Below are 20,659 nucleotides of genomic sequence, written 5' to 3' on the forward strand. Positions count from 1 at the left end.
ATGGTAGTGTGGTCGTCTCTTCGCATGGATCTCGTCCGCAAGGTCGGCGACTCGCTGTTGGCCACCAGCGACGTCGTCTCCTACCTGGACATGAGGGCCGTCTGCCACAACTGGCGAGTTGCCATCCCAAAGCCGCCTCCGCTGTCCGGGGTGGTCGACCACCGTTTTCGCCCGCGCGACTGGGTCATGCTCGACCAGGAGAAGCCAGAGGATCGCGTGGACCGCAACTGGATGATGCTCCTAATGAAGAAGCGAGAGGATCACGTGAAGGGCCGCCTCTTCGTCCAGCTCTCCACGGGGCGCTTCCTCCGCCTCCGTGTTCGGCAGCTCGAGTACGACGAAAACATCATGGTCGGTACCTCCGACGGTCTCCTCGTCCTTGGAGAAAGCAAGGGCCTGCACCCTGCTCGTCTCCTCAACCCCTTCACCGGCGACATGCTCCCTTTCGCAGCGCCAATTCCTCAGGAAAGCATGGTGCTCACTGCTGTGGCCGGCTCTAGCTCTAGCCCCATGCTTCTCTTCTCGTTTCGAGATGAGTGTCTGGGTGAGAGTACAGAAGTGGTTTACTGTGCTGATGCCACCAGCCCTCTCTGCCAGGTGCAGTTAGAAGGTTTCGGGGACAATTCGTTCGACCATTTAAGCGTACTTTCCTATGCCGGTCATTTTTACATGGTCGATTACGAGGGAGGTATATACAAGGTTGTGGGCACGGCGCTGCACTATCACGCTGAGAAGATTGCCCAGTTATCTGACGTCGGTGATTACTTCCTGGTCGAGTCTGCCGGAGAACTGCTAGTTGTAAGTCGCCGACACCAAAGGGTGCAAGTTTTCAGGGTCGACATTGAGCGGAAACTCCTAAAACCTGTGAGGAACATTGGCAGCCGGGCGCTCTTCCTCAGTGCAAGGAGCCTATCAGTCAATGCAGATAAGCTGCCATCCGTTTTCAGAAACTGCATATACTACCTTGATTACTGTCACCAGAAAGCATCAGAAGTACGTTGCAACATCAACATGTATGATCTTGGCACCAGAAAGCTAGAGAGGTTCCCATTCGAGTATGAAGATCATTCAGTCAGATCAAGCCCGATCCGTCCTTTCAGCATTGTTCAGACGCTCCTTGATTACTGTCGCGCTGTTCCTGACATATGTGCTCAAATTGCAGATCTGAAACGTTGGTAAGACACGTTCATTTGCATGCCCCACTTAAGCTTCATTCTTGTAAGGTTCAGTTGAGATGAGTGATGCTTGTCGTTGAAGTATTGTATGAATTGATCTTAAACTATGGACACGTGAATGGAAAGGAAAATGTTAAATTGGTTTCTTTAATCATGATGTAATTTTTGATGATGTGCGTGAAAGTGTCTATAATGATGTGAACATACTATTTGGTTGATCTAAGGAAAAAATGATTACAGATGTGATGACTTTTGAACATATAAGATTTCTGCAAACATTGTTTTGTCTTCGGTATGTTTAGTTTTTTTATTTATAGTAGTAAGCTTGTACGTGCAACACACGTCTCGAACGTTGACTAAATAAGATTCACACCTATGTGCAATAAAAAATAGCTTGCAAAATCTTGTATTATGGGTCGGAGAGAGTATGAGTTAAATGGATACACTATATTGTGATGTCACTCAAGTTGTTTTTTTTTCAAAAGTGGGACATCATTGCGGTCCTCCTTCTGCATAGAGACAATAATATATTTAATCTATTGAATATTCTATATGTTGAAAGAGAATAAGAAATCTAGTTATGATTGAAAAAAGCCTTGCATTATGCTTAGTACATGGAGACATAATCCTACATTTGGTCTTGAATATTATGGTGTAAGCAATTCATAACTAAAATTTGAGGAAAAGAACAAGGGATAGTAGATCAACACATACTTCTTAGATGAGGTTGCTAACCAAATGCTTATGTTAAGTTGCAAATGGCATAGGCATTGATAGTGTATTATGAAAATCTTGACACTCCATCACATGTTGCAAATACTCAAAACACACCCGAATGAGCACTAAAATGGAAAGCAGATATCTCACATAAAAATATCAACGGCATTGAACCAATATTGTGAAGTACAATCCTCTTAACACCAAAAGATCAAAGGGACTTTTTTCACAATCAAAGGAGCTCAGCTCTCTTCCTCATGATTACTGTTAGTTTGCATCAAAAAGAAAGTTGATCCGGAGAAGCATTATGCCACAATCTCCGGTCACTAACCTGCAGGGGCAGCTTTGCACACAAAAATCAGCCTCTAAGAATAGAAGACACCGTAAGGGACAAAAGGCTTGGCTCGGCTCCTCAATTTCACACAGGAGGCCCATAATGTCTGATATGTTCTCTTTTCATTAGTTCCACATCTCCACCAGTACCTGACAATCATATTGAAAGGTAACATCAGGCCATTCTTCCTCCTTTACAGGTCGTACGTACCACATCCTGGAGAGAAGTGTTTCAGCAACCAGAGAGTTTGGAATATTTGCATACCTCTGAGACGCTGCTATAATGAACTCACCTCTAGTACGTCTTACAATTAACTCCATGGTCGCACGAGCATTGTCACATGAGAATGCCACGTAAACGTTAACTTTGGTAATCCCAGGATCTGGGTGTCTTTACCTCTTATTTAAGCTTGCTTGGACCACATCATTAACCCATTTTCTCAAGTTTTATTGGGCTTCACAACATAGTTTTCCCTATGGCTAGGAATCTATTTTCATGCACCACTGCATTTGAGAATCTGAAAATAAGAATGGATGTTGCTACTAAAAAGCTATAGTTTATGTGTGTTCTGGAAACAATGGTAGTTTTTCAAAAACAAATGCAGTAAGTTTCAGCTTACCATCCTTTGTTTTGATTCTCTCTGCTTTGAGTGGTCTTAACAAATAATACCCAGTAACAAGCACAAAGAAATACAAAGAACTCAATTCACATTGAGTTACAATAATAAGTGCATATTGATAATTTGACAGCATTTCTCATATTAAACTTAAAATGTAGAACCCACTGAAGGAATCTTGTTCCAAACTACAGTCACACAAAAGCAGTAAAACAGGGTTTGCTCCACTTGGCATGGAACATGCAGAGAGGAGTGTGCTATGTAACATTAAAATCATTTATCTCCTGAACGTTACCTAGGAAGTTTTCTTCCAAGTACTGCAGACCGGTCAAGATATCCAACAACCCCTTGATGAACATCGTCAATGTATCTGCTCAGTCAAGTCCAGCTTTGGCAATCAAAACCTATTTATCAAAAGAATGTTAGCAGTAATAACATAAGATCTGCAAATGTGGCTAAATCAGTACATTGTATATTTCTATAATCGGCAACAAATGAAGTTGTTCAAGATTCCAAATAGCAAGGCCATAAGTTAACCACTTTTAATATTCAATTTCAGATACGATGTGGGTTGTTGGACCTGGAGTGCCTATAGCATCTCCAACAATTACAGTTTGGCATGTCACTATGAAATAGAGAGTAGTTTTTCTACACCAAGGCTCGGTGCACCCACGCAAGAAAACGTACCAAAACATTTCAAAAAATTCTGAAACTTTGTGTGAATGATTATCAACAAATGTTATGGGCGCTTGCAAAATTTGGTGCTCAAATAACATTCAAGGAGCTCTCTACAAAAAAAAACAAATTCACTGAAAATTAGTCAAAATGTAAGTGCACTGTTTGAGCAGATTTTGTAATTTTATCTTTTTTGGAGAGAGCTCCTCCGTCCGAAAATACTTGTCCTGGAATTGATAAAAATGGATGTATCTAAAACTAAAATAGTTCTAGATACATCCATTTCTCCCACAAGTATTCTGGATGGAGGGAGTACAAACAAAGAGAGGCAAGTTAGGTTGTCGTGCTTGTTGTTGTACGGATGTTAAGGAAGATGAAGGCAACAACAACATCTTGGTTCTTTATTTTTAGCTTCAGAGATAAGATACCTTGTGCAACGCAAAAGTGTTTTTCTGTTAGTCCTAGAGCATCATCGACGCTGTGTGCTGCAAATAAAAACACATCGGAGGTTCTAAAATGACCCAAAGAATCAAAGGATGTGAAAATTGGGATTCATGCATACATATGTCAAGTTGACAAGCTAAAACTAGTCACTTGGATCACAAATATTGTTCACTCAGCTTGAACCTAAAATAAAGAACCAAGATGTTGTTATAATCCATGAAACATGCACATCATACTTCATTATTTTTGAAATCTGCCATTTGTATAGAACATCGGAGCTTAGACCTAAAACTTTACCTGGAGAATGGGGAGGACAGTGCCAACATGAGCAGAAAAAAACATGATTTTGGCATCAAAAGCATCATGGCAATATACCATAGATAACTTGTAAAATTAGCAAGCGCCCGCGTAAGCAAATGGCAAACAAAAATAGGTAAAAGGATAGAAACATGTATATGAGAGTACCTATATGCAAGAGTTAACTACCGAACCTCTAAAGATTATTACGCTGTTGGAGAAATATGAAACATGACATTTGTACTGCACTTAAAAATGAACACCCAAAACACGGTTAAAAAGAACATACCTATTGTTGCATCATAGCCCAAACTAAGATTGTCTTGTATCAAGCTTCCCAATAAATATAGTGATCAAAGGAGCCTGCAGCAATTCAGGAACAATTAATATATGGATTAATAGGCCTGAGACATTAATGGGAGAGCACATACAACATATAATAAGGCTGCAAACAAACCAATGAGAAAGAAGTGGAGAAATATCTTTAAGAGGCTAAAGGAAAATCTGATTACATAGAACAGAGTATACACAATAGGAAAATGATCACAATTCACTCTCCTGCAATGTAACAACAGTCCATACGCATCTATTCCTCCCAAATCACAGTATCTTAATTTCAGAAACTAATAACCAGTCCAAAAGACATACAAATTATCAGAAAGTCGTTACCAGACTGGCAATCAGATAGAAGGTCGAAATGAATTGGTCATGCAACAGACCCTCATTGGAGAAAAGAATATACAACACACTGGGATATGATTATGCTGAAAAGGAAACATAAATGAGAGGTAGTGCCATCAAGAATCATTCTGTGGCGAAGATAGTTTAAAAAAAAGTGACGACCGAGGAAGATTACGTACCCAACTCTGTACCTTCCCAATTCCCTATGGCGAGCGTTGCGTCGGTACTCCTCTGTCGAGCTACTCATTGTTCTGCAGCTTGCTGTCATCTACCTGTGCCTGACCATGATGAAACACTTTTGCAGCCACGTGCATTTGGGTGGCACCTTGAGGCAATAAGCCAAGGGCACAACAGGAGGAGGACGCCGGGATTACGACCGAATAATGATGGTCAACAGTGGCAGTTTGTGCCGATGCTGCGAGTAGAATGGGCGATGACCTGCGTTTCATTGCTGGATTAAACAGCTCTGAAACAAAAAAAAAGTCAAAATTGAAGCCGTTTCAGGTCTCGCAATGCATCATAGGTTCCAATGTAGGTTTAGCAGGAATTGATCATAACAGGAAACAATGCATACGTAGCAGGTATTGATCTACATAGCAAACATTGTCGTTGCTACCGGTTTTTGTTGCCTGTGTGCACAAAAGTAGCATCCCAAAGATCAGATAGTTAGGTTGTCCTGGCTATGCATCACACACAAAAAATAGTACTGCATATGAATTTTATAAAAGTCGTCTTCTAAGGGGCACATACATTGTCCAAATTAGAAAATTAGGAAATTGTAGTCTTGAATTAAACCTGCCAAATTAGAAAATTGTCCAAAGAAGTATGTAAGGTAGCGGTGCATTACCTTCAGGTCCTCCAATATACATGTAAAATAATTCTGAAGCTCAGAACCCTAGAAGTATGTAATGATCTCTTGCCGGATTCTGCACAAAAAATAGTGCAAAGCTAAATAAGACTATCTTGAGCAAGTCACAATATAGGGAATATCTTATTTTAGAAGATAGTTTTTGAATCATCCCACATGAGGTTTCAGCTTGCCAGCTAAGACTTTAAGTGATGTGGATTTTCCAACTCCATTTGTTCCAACAAGGCCGCATATCTGGGAAGACCTTGAGACGGGCTAATTGATCGATTCTATCAAAAAGGATAAGCTTCAGGAGAGATTGGGAAACCTACAAACAATGGACAACACAAGTTCAGACAAGCAATAGGTGGTGTCTTTCTCAGATCCATCGGAAGGTTGATGATCTCGATGGCATAAAATTGGCATTCTGCACCAAGGATTACAGCGGAAGACAATGTTATAAGGCATACAACTGTACTTTCACAAAACAATAGAAGTTCTTCTCTTGTTTAATCAACTGACATGATGTTAGAGACGTATATTGTGTATACCTTGTGCAAATAACACAATCTGCCTCCGCTCTTCCGGGATGAACATGACCTTGAATGGGGGTCTAACATTGTTGCAAAGCTTCCCTGCACCAACAACCAAAACCATTCTGCAATGAACCATTGAGTAATCTAAAAACCAACATTCACATCCAAAATGAACCCAACTCTACATCTAAAACCAATCTTAAATAAAACAAGGAAAATGCAACATCAAGATCAAGATCTCAGCAATCGATTATTCGAAAGACTGAAGAAGATCAGAAATACTAAATCTCAGTAACCCAGTTAAAGGATTTCAAAGGACGCCGCCACCCCGCGCTCACGTCCTTCTGTGGGGCAGCAGATGAAGGCCGGCGGGATGCTCACGCTCTCCCGCCTTCTTGGGGTAGAAGAGGAGAACCGGCGGGGGCTGCTCACACTCGCGGGGAAGCAGAAGAGGAACGGTGGGGCGGCGTCCGAGGAGAGGATCGGCGGCCGGCGACGGAGGGCGAGCGGAGCGGAGGACCGTGGTCGCGAAGGCGAGGGAGATGGGAGCCAAGAGGAGCTCGTTCCCTCCAAGCTTGATGCCGATGGCAACTGCGGGAAGCCGGCAAAGCATCCTCGAGTAGCGGCGCTGAGCAGCGGAAGGCGGCCGGTGCGGGCGGGGCGGGGGCTAGCGGCGGGTGCGGACCCTGTGGACCGGCGGCGCTGAGCGGCGGGAGGCGACCGGTGCGGGCGGGGTGGGGCGACCGACGGTGAGAATGGGAAGGCAGGGGCGCGGCGGTTCCCGGGCGTGGTGGGCTCGAGCGTGGGGGCGAGCAGTTCCCGAGCGTGGCGGGGAGTCTGTTTCGCGAGCGTGGGGCTTAAGTCGTTTCATTAGCGAGGGGATTACGTTTCGTAAGTGGCCAATTTCATTAACGATGGCATGGTGAGTAATTAAAGTATAAAACACGTTTAGTAGGCTGGAGGATGTAGACCATCGGATTGCAGGTTTCGATGAATAGGATGATTTGGTTCTCCGCACTCTCGTACTTTTATAGAGGTAGTAGATATGCTATTCATTCATCATTACTTTCAAAATATACAAAAAAATATTTTTTATGATCAGTTAAGCTGTGCAAATTGTATTTTTTATGGTCGGTGCATTCGATGGTCTCATCGTCCCCACCCCACCAAGGGCCTGCACCCTGCTCGTGTCCTCAACCTCTTCGCTGGTGACATGCTCTCCTTCGCTGCGCCGATCCCTCAGGAAAGCGAGGTGTTTACTATCGTGGCAGGATCTAGCTCTAGCCCGATGCTTCTCTTCTGGTTTGAAGACGACTACAACAACCAAAATGACGTGGTTTACTGTGCTATTGCCACGAGCCCGCTTTGCGAACTCCAGCTCGAAGGCCACAAGGACAGCGAGGTCAAACTTAGAAGTCTACTTTCCTGCCCATTAAACTTAGAAGCAAACCGGCACTGACAATGTCAGTGCCGGGTTCGGGTGCGGGTAATGGTCGTTCAAACCCTTACCTGTATCAATATTTTTCGCCCAAACTTTTACCCGTATCAATATTTTTCGCCCAAACCCATACCCGTACCCGCGTCTCGGGTTTCAGATTGTTTCCATACTCGTACCCGGCCGGGTGCGGGTAATACCCGCGGGTAAAAATGCCCATCTTTGCCACCTTACCCAATTCACCCTTTACTATGTATACACAATTTCAGCATGTACACTTCAAATTTCCAACAAATATTTTTATACAGACTTGCGGTGAAGTCTGTATTTATAAAAAAGTGAGTGGGAGCACTACAGCCTTTCTGATAAGTATATATGAATAACATATTATTGATCGAAAATAATGTAGAATTTTATGGAAAGCATAAAGGAGTGTTTGAAAGGAGTTTTCTAAAGAAAGACCTCGGTGAAGCTACTTACATGTTGAGCATCAAGATCTATAGAAATAGAATATGACGCTTGATAAGTTTTTTCAATGAGTACATAGCTTGACAAGATTTTGAAGCAGTTTAAAATGGAACAATCAAAGAAGGAGTTCTTGCATGTGTTGCAAGGTGTGAAGTTGAGTAAAGACTCAAAACCCGACCACGACAGAAAATAGAAAGAGAATGAAAAGTCATTCCCTATGCCTCAGTCATAGGTTCTATAAAGTATGCTATGCTGTGTACCAAACCTATTGTGTACATTACCATGAGTTTGGCAAGAGGGTACAATAGTGATCCAGGAGTGAATCACTGGACAGCGGTCAAAATTATCCTTAGTAGAATAAGGAAATGTTTCTCGGATATGCAGGTGACAAAAGAGTTCGTCGTAAAGAGTTACGTCGATGCAAGCTTTGACACCGATCTGGATGACTCTAAAGTCTCGATCTAGATACATATTGAAAAGTGGGAGCAATTAACTAGAGTAGCTCCGTGCAGAGCATTGTAGACATAGAAATTTGTAAAATACATACGGATCTGAATGTTGCACACCCGTAGACTAAAAATTTCTCTCACAGGCAAAACATGATCATACCTTATTACTCTTGAGTATTAATCACATAGCAATGTGAACTAGATTATTGACTCTAGTAAACTTTTTGTGTGATGGTCACATGGCGAAGTGAACTATGGGTGTTAATCACATAAAGATGTGAACTATTGGTGTTAAATCACATAATGTGAACTAGATTATTGACTCTAGTGCAAGTGGGAGACTGAAGGAAATATGCACTAGAGGCAATAATTAAGTTTTTATTTATAGTTCCTTATTTCATGATAAATGTTTCTTATTCATGCTAGAATTGTATTAATCGGAAACTTCGTACATGTGTGAATACATAGACAAACAGAGTGTCACTAGTATGCCTCTACTTGACTAACCCGTTAATCAAAGATGCTTAAGTTTCCTATCCATTGACATGAGTTGTTGTTTGATGAACAGGATCACATCATTAGAGAATGATGTGATTGACAAGACCCATCCTTTAGGTTAGCACTATGATCATTGAGTTTTATTGCTATTGCTTTCTTCATGAATTATACATGTTCCTCTGACTATGAGATTATGCAACTCCCGAATACCGTAGGAACACCTTGTGTTCTATCAAACGTCACAACGTAACTGGTGATTATAAAGATGCTCTACAGGTGTCTCCGAAGGTGTTTGTTGGGTAGGCATAGATCGAGATTAGAATTTGTCACTCCGTGTATCGGAGAGGTATCTCTGGGCCCTCTCGGTAATGCACATCACTATAACCCTTGCAAGCAATGTGACTAATGAGTTAGTTGCGGGATGGTGCATTATGGAACGAGTAAAGAGACTTTCCGGTAATGAGATTGAACTAGGTATGATGATAACGACGATCGAATCACGGGCAAGTAACATACCGATGACAAAGGGAACAACGTATGTTGTTATGCGGTTTGACCGATAAAAATCTTCGTAGAATATGTAGGAGCGAATATGAGCATCCAGGTTCCGCTATTGGTTATTGACCGGAGATGAGTCTCGGTCATGTCTACATAGTTTTTGAACCCATAGGGTCCGCATGCTTAACATTCGATGACGATTTGTATTATGAGTTTATGTGATTTGATGACCGAAGGTTGTTCGGAGTCCCGGATGAGATCACGGACGTGACGAGGAGTCTCGAAATGGTCGAGAGGTAAATATTCATATATTGGAAGGCTATATTCGAACATCAAAAAGGTTTCGAGTGATTCGGATATATTTCGGAGTACCGGAGAGTTACGGGAATTCGCTGGGAGAAGTAATGGGTCTTATTGGGCTTTAGTGGAGAGAGGGAAGAAGGGCCAAGAGGTGGCGCGCATCTCCCCCCTGCCCAAACCGAATTGGACAAGGGGTGGGGGCGCGGCCCCCCTTTCCTTCTCCCTCTCCCTCTCTTTCCTTCTCTCCTACTCCGAATAGGAAAGGGGATCCTACTAGGACTTGGGAGTCCTAGTAGGACTCCCTATGCTTGGCGCGCCCCCTAGGCCGGTCGCCTCCTCCCTCCTTCCTTTATATACGGGAGGGGAGCACCCCCAAAGGCACTCAAGATTTGTCTTAGCCATGTGCGGTGGCCCCCTCCACAGTTACACACCTCGGTCATATCGTCGTAGTGCTTAGGCGAAGCTCTATGCCGGTAACTTCATCATCACCGTCATCACGCCTTCATGCTGATGGAACTCTCCCTTGGCCTCAGCTCGATCTAGAGTTCGAGGGACGTCACCGAGCTGAACGTGTGCATATCGCGGAGGTGCCGTGCGTTCGGTACTTGATCGGTTGGATCACGAAGATGTTCGACTACATCAGCCGCGTTACTTAACGCTTCCGCTTTCGGTCTACGAGGGTGCATGGACACACTATCCCCGCTCATTGCTATGCTTCTTCCAGATAGATTTTACGTGATCGTAGGAAATTTTTTGAAATACTACGTTCCCCAACAATCTGGTAGACCAGCACTAAGAGCATCTCCACTCACCGCCCCCCCCCCCTCCCCAAGAGGCCCTCCAAAGGCACTTTTTTAGCGCCGACGCTAAAAAGCGTCCCAGTCGCGCCCCAGAAGCCCAATTTTCGCCGGTTAGGCCTGAAATTGGCGCCGGCGAGCCCAGGCCAAACCCAGCGTGCTGGGGGTCGCCCGGGGGCGCAGGGGGGTCGTTTTTGGCACGAAAAGCCCGATGGACCCGGCAAATCAACGACCAGCCGCATCTCGTGTTCCTCATCGCCTCGTTTTCCTGCGAGGAATCAATGCCAAGGCTGCCGCCGGCCAGCCTTCCATTGATTTCTCATGGGCGGCGCAGTGATGGCGCGGCGACGCGTCCCTCCCTCCCACCACGCTTACACACGTCTACCGCCCCTCGGCAGCTATAAAAGCCGCCCCTCTCTCACCAGTGGATGCACTCTCCTTCCCCCGCAGCCCCTCTCTCGCCACCGACGCCCCATTTCGTCTCTCTCTTCTCTCCCTGCCTACAGCGTCTACAACCACTGATGGGAGAGAGATTCCCCTGCGATGGCACGGCGGCCAACGGCTTCGGCTGCCGCCACCTGCACGAGTGGGAGGCCTACCTCCTCCACGAGGCCAACTACTCAGCGTCGCCGCCTGATATGCGCGTGCCGGGGAGGTGGAGGCTCAGCGCCGAAGGTGTCCCCGTCCCCCCGCCGCCTGACGCTGATGGCTTCCACGGCGAGATCGCGCGCATTTGGGCCTCCCTGCCGGAGGAGGTGTGTGGCCGTTCGGAGTACGCCGCCAACAACCATGCGCAGTGGGCGTCGTACTTCCAACGCAGCCACGAGGAACAACTGGCCTCCACCAACAACGCACCGGTGAGGGGGCGCCACAACTCCGACGGTTGTCGCCTGTGGTGGGGCGTCTCCGGGCGCACGCTCCACTTCGTCCTCGAGCACCTCCAGGGAGGCAACGAGCCGCCGCTCGAGTACACGACGGCACCGGCACTGGTCCCTCGCCGGAGTGGCGGTCCTTGGCTGCCGAGGCGCATGGCGGGCGGGTCCTCTTCATCCTCCTCCTCCCGCTCCTCCGGTTCGCCGGTGCTCACCAACGTCAAGGCCGAGCCCGTGGAGATGTCGCTCGGGCGGCGCCCTCGTCATCAATGAGGGCGGTGGTGGCTCCTCTGCTCCCTCCTCCCGCCTCGTCAAGCCAAAGACGGAGCCGGGGCTCGTCGCTGTCAAGAGCGAGCACGACGACATGGCCGCCGCCGACGAGGCCGCCATCAAGTGGGCGCGCGAGGACTACGTCTGGTTGGAGATGGAGCGCCAGCGCCGCACCCTCGAGGAGATCGCCGCTCGGCGCCGCGGCCGCGACGAGGGAGGCGTCATCGTCCTCGAGGACAGCGACGACGAGGCACCGCCGCCAGCCAAATCCGTCGCCAAGGCGACCCAGGGCAGGGAAGCAGCGGGGATGGCGGCGGCGTGCAGAAGGAGGAGGACGACGACGACGGCGGCGACTACAGCCCCTTCGGCAAGCTCTTCGGCCTGTAGGCGGCGCTGCAGTAGTTGTTGTTTTTTTAATTATGTTTTCAATATGTAAAAAACGATGGAACACCCGAATTTCGCCGAATTATGTGTCATATTTGGCCGAATTTTGGCCGATTATGTTTCGAAAAACTTAAAAAAAAATAGCGCGTGGGGGCAACCTGGGGGCGGTGGCTGCGAAACCGATCGCCCCATGCCGATTTTTCAGCCAGCGCACCTCCAGGCGGCGCCATTTCAAGCCCCTAGGGGGCCGAACGGCTGGAGATGCTCTAACGCAAAGTGCAGGCATGCATCACTACAGCAAAAATTATTTTTGGCCTTGTGCTTCTCCATAACCCGAGTATAAATTGTTGGCCACTTGACTTATATCAGTGTAAGCCGAGCCAAAGCAGCGAAACACATGGCGAAGCAAAGAAACTAGATTTACAACACTCTATGCCGAGTAGCGACCAAAAGCACTCGACTTAAGCCCAATTCTCGTCATATAGTTACCAAAACACCCGGCTTAATTATGTGACACGCACGCTAAACAATGTTGCCACGTGGCCGTGCTTGCCGCACGTGACGTCTCAACGGGCGGTATCGAGTGCCCTCTCTCGCGGGCTCAGCTTATACATTGCATTTTTCTAAAATACAAAAAATGATTTCTCTCCCTGTAAGACGAGTGCTCGACATAGGCCACTCGCCTTACCTTCGGATATATCACGCACCCACCGCTTGGTCTGCAAGTTATCGCATGACAGTGTCTCGGCTAAGGGGGCTCTCACTATATTGACTCCCAGTCTAGTGGGCCGGGTTAAGAATCCCTTTGTCGGTTTTGTCTTGCGCCACTTCAGATGGCCCATGGCATATAACAAGAAGGTTCCACAAGACTTGGTTTGCAAGACAGGAAGCTAGACCCGTGGAGGACTCTACCATTATGTACGTAGCTGACTAGGATATATTTACTCTAGGGTCCCTGGTATACTATATAAAACCGGGTCCAGGCTCGTAGATAGGCACATTAGAATTTTCTAGGTACTTTGTACTCTGTATACAAACCAATGCAATAAAGCAACAGGGCATATAGTATTATCTTCTTCGTGAGAGCATGTACCCGAGTAAAAACATCATGCCAAGTAGCCTAGCTAAGGATCAAAAAGCTTCTTTGATGCACGGCGTCCAGTGGTATGCTTATCCCAACCATTCACATGCATTTCGATCATCATCGAGCATTTATTGAGCAATGTATAAGGAAGCTGCGTCTGTTTTTCTCCTGGCAGCATTGACCGCGTAATGTAGCAAGGTTGGTCCTGGATTCGAGCAGCACGCGCAGCAGATATCCCATGAGCCAGCACCATGATAGGCCGCATTCTAGAACAGGTTGCAACTTGTACCATCTTTCGGCACAGGTCAGGGCACCGAATAGTTTGTACGTTCGGCTGGGTTGTTTATACGGGTTAGCAAAATAAATCTTATTCACATATAAGTTGCTCATGTAGTCAAACCTTTTCTAGGCGTCTTAGGCAATCATTATTTGATAATCACTGTAGCACATTAGCTAATCAACTCGTACTAATCACGGGACGCAGTCCATTTTACACTAGGCCCACAGTTTACATGCATGCGTTGCTAATCGTTTAATGGAAGCATGCTTTGTACTTATGAAATATACTTTTTCACATTAGTAACCATCAGAGATGCAAATTGCCCCGACACTCGGTATGTAGCACTGTAACCATCATTTTTTATTAGACTAGCCAACCCTTCTTGGCTCACCACCAACTTGCCGGTCTGACCACATGCCGTTTGATACATACCAACACAGCAGGTACTGTCATCAAATCATGGGTTTGTCTAATTGTTATCTCCTTTTTTTTTCTTTACAAGTTTTTTTTTAAATAATCATCGGCCTGCAAAATAAGGCAATTAAACCCATTAACGGTGGCGCAAATGGCATCCCCTGCCGATAGACACGTCATCACAGCCGCACTATTCAGGGCGCCAATCGGGATCGAGCTTTGCAGGTCAAGTCGTCTGCTCGGACCGAAACGTATTGGCCAGCGTTCTTTTCTTCCCGTACACGTCTTCTCCTCCTTTCTTCTCTCTCTCGTTTTTCCTCCCCAATTGGGTTGCCGCCGCCGCCGACGCCCGCCAACGGCGGCAGGCTGGATCTGGACGCCGTGTTCGGGGCGGATGGGTTCATCTCCTCCCCCCGCTACGAGAAGCTCATGGCCGAGACCCCGTACTCCGTCCTCGACGTTGACCACCTCGTCGACCCACCCCCGCCCAACTTCGCCGGCTGCATCTCCTTCCGTTGCCTCAACGTCAAGAACGACTCCCGTCTGGAGGGCCTCATCAAATTGTCCGATCTGGTGCGCCCCTCCCCACCTCCCCTGCCTTCCCCGCTCCCTCTGTCCTCTAATGGCGGACTGGGTGGAAATTTTTGTTATTGTCTCTTTTAGTGTTCTTCAGCTTGCTTCATGTATTTAGGTTTTGATAGTGGGAGAAAAAGTGGGTGAAGGCATTGGTAGTACAAGGAAAGAAGCACAACATCAGGCTGCAGTTTTAAATTTGTAGCTTGTGACTAGAAACATAGAAGATGGGGATCTCGATCGAGTTACCGTATTTGCTAAAGGCTCAGGAGGATTACAATGTCTCTGTAGTAAAATGTTATTTACGGAGCACAAAATGGGCACCTGAAGCCCCCAGCGAGCCTCCTGATTGCTCATTCAAGTATCTGTGTATCTACCTATAAATTTTAAGCTGACAGTGTGGTGAATGCTAGCTGTGAAGTTGATTTGGTTGCTCTGTTGCCAATCTGCTTTTATTAAGCAGAAACTGGCAGTGTGGAAAAGAAGTTAATTAATCTTGAGAAGTAGCTACGCTTGCTTGCCTTATAGCTTGAAGCAAAAAAAGGAAGGAGAGACAGAGTAAATATTAGGTATAGATGGGAGGTAATAACAAACTTTTGGTTAGTAAATTGCTTTATCTAACCTGTAGGTTCATGTAAGAGGTAATGGAACATCTAGTCTTATTATTGCTAGGTGACTCCTCGCAAGTAAAATGCATATTCTCGTCACGGCTTGTTGCAGGTATTTGACTATGAACTAGAATAAGGAAAATAGTTTTAAGAATTCGCTAAACTGTGACCATAAATATAGCATCCATTACAACTATTTATATCAACAGTATTAGTTTTGCATTCTGTATCCCAGTGATATTTCTGAACGTTTGATCCTGATGACTATGTATCCAACCATTACGTGGGTTTGCCAAGCTGTTCTGAAATAGCCCACTATGTGTGCAGATCTTGTTACTGTTAGCTTTGCAAGAAGTGGGGGTGCGGGTGGTCAGAATGTTAATAAAGGTTTGCTGTTTGTACATTCTCCTTATTTATCACTGCATTGATATTTTTGCGTAGTATGTCTGAATTTTTGTTGGTTCAACATTGTGAAACTATGGTTCGGGATTGTGAAACTAATGGCTGATTTGTTTTGTCGAACATTTCCAAGTCAGCAGTAGCATGTTTTGTTTCATCACTTGCCAGGTTCAAAGAATTGTTGTTGCCCCATTGGTAGGGTGTTTTGTCTGAGGGATCACCTTATCCTAGGATAGGTGAGTCCATCATGGGATGGTCCATTAAATTTACCAAATATATTCCAATCCTCAAACCAAACAAGTGGGTTGGATTCAGAGCTAGGATTGTATCGTGCATTCAGTGTCCAGGCCGTCAAACCAGATTCCCCATTTATTTATATTAAGGATGTCCAGATAGTGATTACTTAAGGATGCTGATGTTACCACTTCACGCTAAAATGTGTACCACTATTTTGCAGTAAATACAAAGGTTGACATGCGGTTCAATGTTGAGAAAGCTCATTGGCTTGGGGAGAGGATTAAGGAACGGATATTCCAAATGGTTTGAATACCTTAATTTGCACATATTATTTGTTTATGTTACTATCATGTCTGAAGACGATTCTGTATTATGATGTTTACTTTTGATGGATGCATCTGATTATCTATTTTCCTTGTACTTACTTTTGTATTATATATTTCATATTTAGAGAGGTTTCTTACAATTTAAGTTTCCGGATGTCCAGGAAAAGAACAGGATAAAAGGTGAACTTGTGATGTCATCTACAAAAACTAGGACACAGAAGTAAATATCACTTAGCTATTTCTTTTTTTTTTGTCTTCTTTGGACAACAAGTGACATGCTTATCACACTAGGGGCAATATTGAAGATGCTTTGCAGAATACAGGTACGCCTTGTCCATTTCAAATCTTTGCCTAGAAGCAACTTGCATAGGGTTCATGTTGTTGCTGCCCTTTTCTCGTATAGCGTATTTAACTATTTGATGACAAGCAATCATTGATACTGCATCATATGTTCCTCCACCGCCTTTGGAAGAGCAAAAGAAGAAATTTGAGAAATGTAAGCTGCTTTTTCTGACCATTTGCTTCCTCCAAATTTATTTAGGTGCCAACACTCCGCACAAGTAGCAACTGATGAGTCCATGAATTCAAAGAACATTTACCATGTTTATGGTTCACTACATGTTCTGCTAGAACAAGGCGAGATCCTTTTCCGTAACCATTTAACCATGCATCATGCTTTTCTGAATATAACTTGGAGATATCGCTTGGCATGGTAGTAGGAGCAGGATTAGATGAGAGACTATTTGTGTTATTGGCTCCAAATTAGGCTGATTATTTAAACTTAACTATGATATATTGGAGCATATCTGAAGATGAACCATGCCTAAGAGTTGCAAACTAGGTATTTTTGTCGTTCATGTCATTACTCCATAGAACTTCATGCAACATTCCATTATCAATTGTTTGATCATAGACTGAAGTGGTTCTATTATTAGCGCTTCTAGACTTTACATCTTATGATAGTGTGGTGCAAGACATCGCTGATAGATGTTGATGGGCGATGCAGGGGGATGTGATGGCGATGACTGATATGGTTGCCGGCAGTTAAAAGGTAAGTGACACCGCCGTTTGGTTCGACGGAGAAGAATTAAGACAGCATGGTAAATCTCTATGTATTGTTTTCAATTGGGTAATTTAACAAGAAAAGTGAAAGTCACTGTAATCAAACAACTGGTTTTGTTTCCAGTTGGGAGATTGAAGTAAGATAAGAGAAACTCATGGTCAATTATTTCTCTTCTCGCTCAGTTGTTTGTAATTGTGTGCCAAGTTCAACATATCATGTTTACATTTATGCCTGCTTGAGTAAATGACATTTTATGCTTTCCAAGCCCTGGTGGAACTCATTTTTTTACTTTATTCTGCTGAAAAGTTAATTTGATGGTTCAGTTTTAGTATCATTTCACGAATGAGGTTGGCCCACATAGTGGTCTCAACTTCTCCAAATATGCATTTGTACCTGTAAATTTGGAAGTTAAGGTTAGGCCTGAGTGCCCTGAGTTATTTATACTATGGTTTAACTTTTCAGCCTTTGCTAAAAGTCCTCCTTGACCCTGCGTAATTCTCACTGTACAATATAATATGGTGACTTTTTGCTCTAATTTAATTTGCACTACAACCTACTTCTAATGATTCTCGCTTCATCCATCTGGTCCATCCTAGCACTTTGCAGCTTCATACTAGGTTACTTTCTACTCGATCTTTAGTTGTTTGTCTGTTCTGCTACTGAGAAGAAGCAGCTCGTGAATTTTTCCATGTGTGTAAGGTTCAAGGAATGGACCACATCCTTCTCCTCTCCTTGCGTCGTCGGTCTGGAAGCTGGTAGCCGGAGCTCGGGCCGACGCCTCCGGATCTGAGCTCGTGCGCGGTGACGGTGATTGGTGGATGAGAGCGTGTCCCTTCCTCCTCGTTGGCGCTCAACCGGCGACAGACTCATATAAGAGATGGACTAGCTGCATATGAGGAGATCTAAAGGGCTGGTCTGGAAGCTTCATGGACGTATACTTTGGGCTCTTCTTTTTCCTGGTCCAGCGTGTTTACTGTTACCTCAAATCTATCCCTATGATTGTTGTATAATTCCTATTTCAATTATAGATATGGGCATCTTTTCGATAAATGCCTTGAGAATATGGAGATTATGGTTGTCTCATGTACATTTATGATTTTTTTTAGCAAATTTGTCTTTCAGTTATGATTTTTTTTTCAGTTGATCTGTCAACCAAAAGTTGTTTAATACAATGTCATAATTTATGCTGATGTTCTGCATATCTGAGAAAGAAGATAGTAGGGCAAAGCTAAAGGAGACCTATGGTGGAAAGCTTTCTTTGTTTTGTTTATGCGATCGAGCTCTGCATCTATGCTAACTAATTGTTTCTTTAACAAAAAGACTATAAGGGAACCTCTACAGTATAATTGGTGGAACAAACCCAAATTGCAAGTACCACGCCTTGAATCTGGGTGGGTGGGAAGGGATCAGCCCCTTCCCACCACTAATTGTTATATTCATTTGAAGATGAAGTTACCAGTCCATTATTATTTCTCTGATTCTTTAGTTGGTCCATTATTTTTCCTCTGATTCTTTGGTTGTTTTATGCTAAGATCTGGTCCCCGTACCTGAGCTTGTTCATTTTGTAGGGTTCTTATGAATCCTGCTGGTCGTTCAGTTTTGGAATCCACCTTTATTCATGCAATTACTTTTTGGAGCATTATCTTCCTGCATCTAAACTCTTATCTATATATATGTGAGCAAGCATACATCAACTTGCCCCTCACCTTGTGGGGCAGAGAAGGACGCGGAGTAGTCCACGACGCTGTCACCGTCTTCCTTGCCTTCGAGTGGAAGCAGGTGTGGGACGTGCTTGAGACAGAGGGCTTCGCGAGCAAGCTGAGCCATTATCATCTATGTGATCGCTTATGTAACCTTCAAGATTGCTGCTTGTTGCACCAGATGCACATGTTAATATCTATGATCTATGATGTCACTGTTTTTCTCTTAGAGCTGATCCGTTGTCTGAATGTGTTACATTTGTACTGGTTTCTCTTGTAGTTCCAGTCAAGAACTTTGCACTTGTGCTTTCAGTTTTGATTTCATAATAGTGCAGAGTACAAATAAGACAGTGACAGTATGATGTGACTGTCTTACCTACACGTGTTGCATTTTTGTTGGTTTGTTCTATTGTAAATATCAGTTTTTTCACATCAATATCACATAATACACAAAGCACATTCTTCGGTACAAATAGGAGAATAAAAGGGGCGCCTCCCACTTGGCACCGCCTCAACTTCCCCTAAGTGGCGTCACGGGGTGACGCCCCAACCCACTAGTAGAAAAAGGGTCAAACGTGAAGCACATTAGTGCCGGTTTGTATTTGAGCCGGCACTAATGTATACATTAGTGCCGGTTCCAACGGCTAGCCGGGCCGCTTTCATTAATACCGGTTCGTGGCGAACCTTTAGCACCGGTTCGTGCCACGAACCGGTACTAATGAGGATGGTGGCAGGATGTTGTCAGACTGGGGCCCCTCCAGCCCCTTTAGTACCGGTTCTTGGCACGAACCGGTACTAAAGGTCATCCTACATAAACCCTTCGTCCACCCGAGCTCGTTCTGTTCTTCCCCTTTCCCCTCTCCTCTCTGTTCTTCCCCTCTTCCTCTCGAGCTCATCACACATTTTGCCCAAAATTTTGTCAAGATTTGAAGGCCCCCATTCATTCAAATGATCACAAAGGTTAGCAACTTTGTCCTTTCATCTCTCATTGCTAGATTAGCTCTTGCAATGCTTTATATAGTGATTAATTTGTGAGTTTAGTAATTTGGGAGGATATATATATGTGCTAGTATTTGATTTATATGCAATTTGAGGTCAAAGTAACACTTAGTTTGCATATGTAGGTGTGATTTACTTAGTGCCTTCTAAATCTCCATCGTAGCCACCGTCGATCGCCGGCACCACCTTGTGGTGAGCCTCTTGTTCATGAAATTTTATATAAAAATTGATGTTTGTGTGATTTGGATATATAGTTACTCGTATAATTATCTTACCCGTACGTTGTTTGTTATACATATAGTGCCATAGTTTTGATATCCGTCCCCGTCGGCCCTAGTCCTTGTTATGATTCGGATGTGGTATGTATATTCTCTTTTAAAACTAGTTGCATTTCGTGTTTATGACAAATTATGCCCATCAAGTTGACATAGAAATTTTTTCTAGGAGGTATGTGAACCGGAAATTCCAACCGACCCTATTGCCGAGAGGTTAAATTTAGTTGAAAGAGAAAACGAGTACTTGAAAGAAAAATTGAAAAGAATTGAGGGGGAGAAGATGGAATTGGAGTTGCATGTTGCCGATGTCATCGATGATCACAAGATCAAGATGAAGAAAATGCGCTTGAAGATTAGAAAGATTAGAAAATATGCCATCGATAGTGAGGCTTGGTATCATTATGCTGT

The 20,659-nt window shown here is 44.5% G+C and overlaps 1 protein-coding gene and 1 long non-coding RNA gene across 4 annotated transcripts; both read left to right on the forward strand.

Moving 5' to 3' along the window:
• On the forward strand, positions 1–1,179 carry LOC147982024 (uncharacterized). Its single transcript, XM_087516177.1, has one exon. It carries the CDS (start codon positions 1–3, stop codon positions 1,177–1,179), a length of 1,179 nt encoding a protein of 392 aa, XP_087372303.1.
• Positions 1,180–14,343: 13,164 nt separating this feature from the next.
• LOC147982025 (uncharacterized) lies at positions 14,344–18,407 on the forward strand. Of its 3 annotated transcripts, XR_015599967.1 has the most exons (7): positions 14,344–14,644; positions 15,580–15,639; positions 16,109–16,191; positions 16,376–16,434; positions 16,506–16,710; positions 17,221–17,265; positions 17,977–18,407. It is a non-coding gene; the product is annotated as an uncharacterized LOC147982025 (long non-coding RNA). The 3 variants fall into 3 exon arrangements; XR_015599966.1 differs by having other exon boundaries at positions 17,221–18,407; XR_015599968.1 differs by lacking the exons at positions 17,221–17,265; positions 17,977–18,407 and adding an exon at positions 16,756–17,067 and having other exon boundaries at positions 16,506–16,537.
• The last annotated feature ends 2,252 nt before the right edge of the window (positions 18,408–20,659 follow it).

The sequence above is a fragment of the Triticum urartu genome, chromosome 3A (assembly GCF_056163025.1).
Source record: "Triticum urartu cultivar PI428250 chromosome 3A, HENAU_Tu73, whole genome shotgun sequence".
Taxonomy (NCBI): domain Eukaryota; kingdom Viridiplantae; phylum Streptophyta; class Magnoliopsida; order Poales; family Poaceae; genus Triticum; species Triticum urartu.

Bases quoted from the DNA above. Each gene is read 5' to 3' on its own strand.
- LOC147982024 (XM_087516177.1), top strand. From the start codon at position 1: ATGGTAGTGTGGTCGTCTCTTCGCATGGATCTCGTCCGCAAGGTCGGC.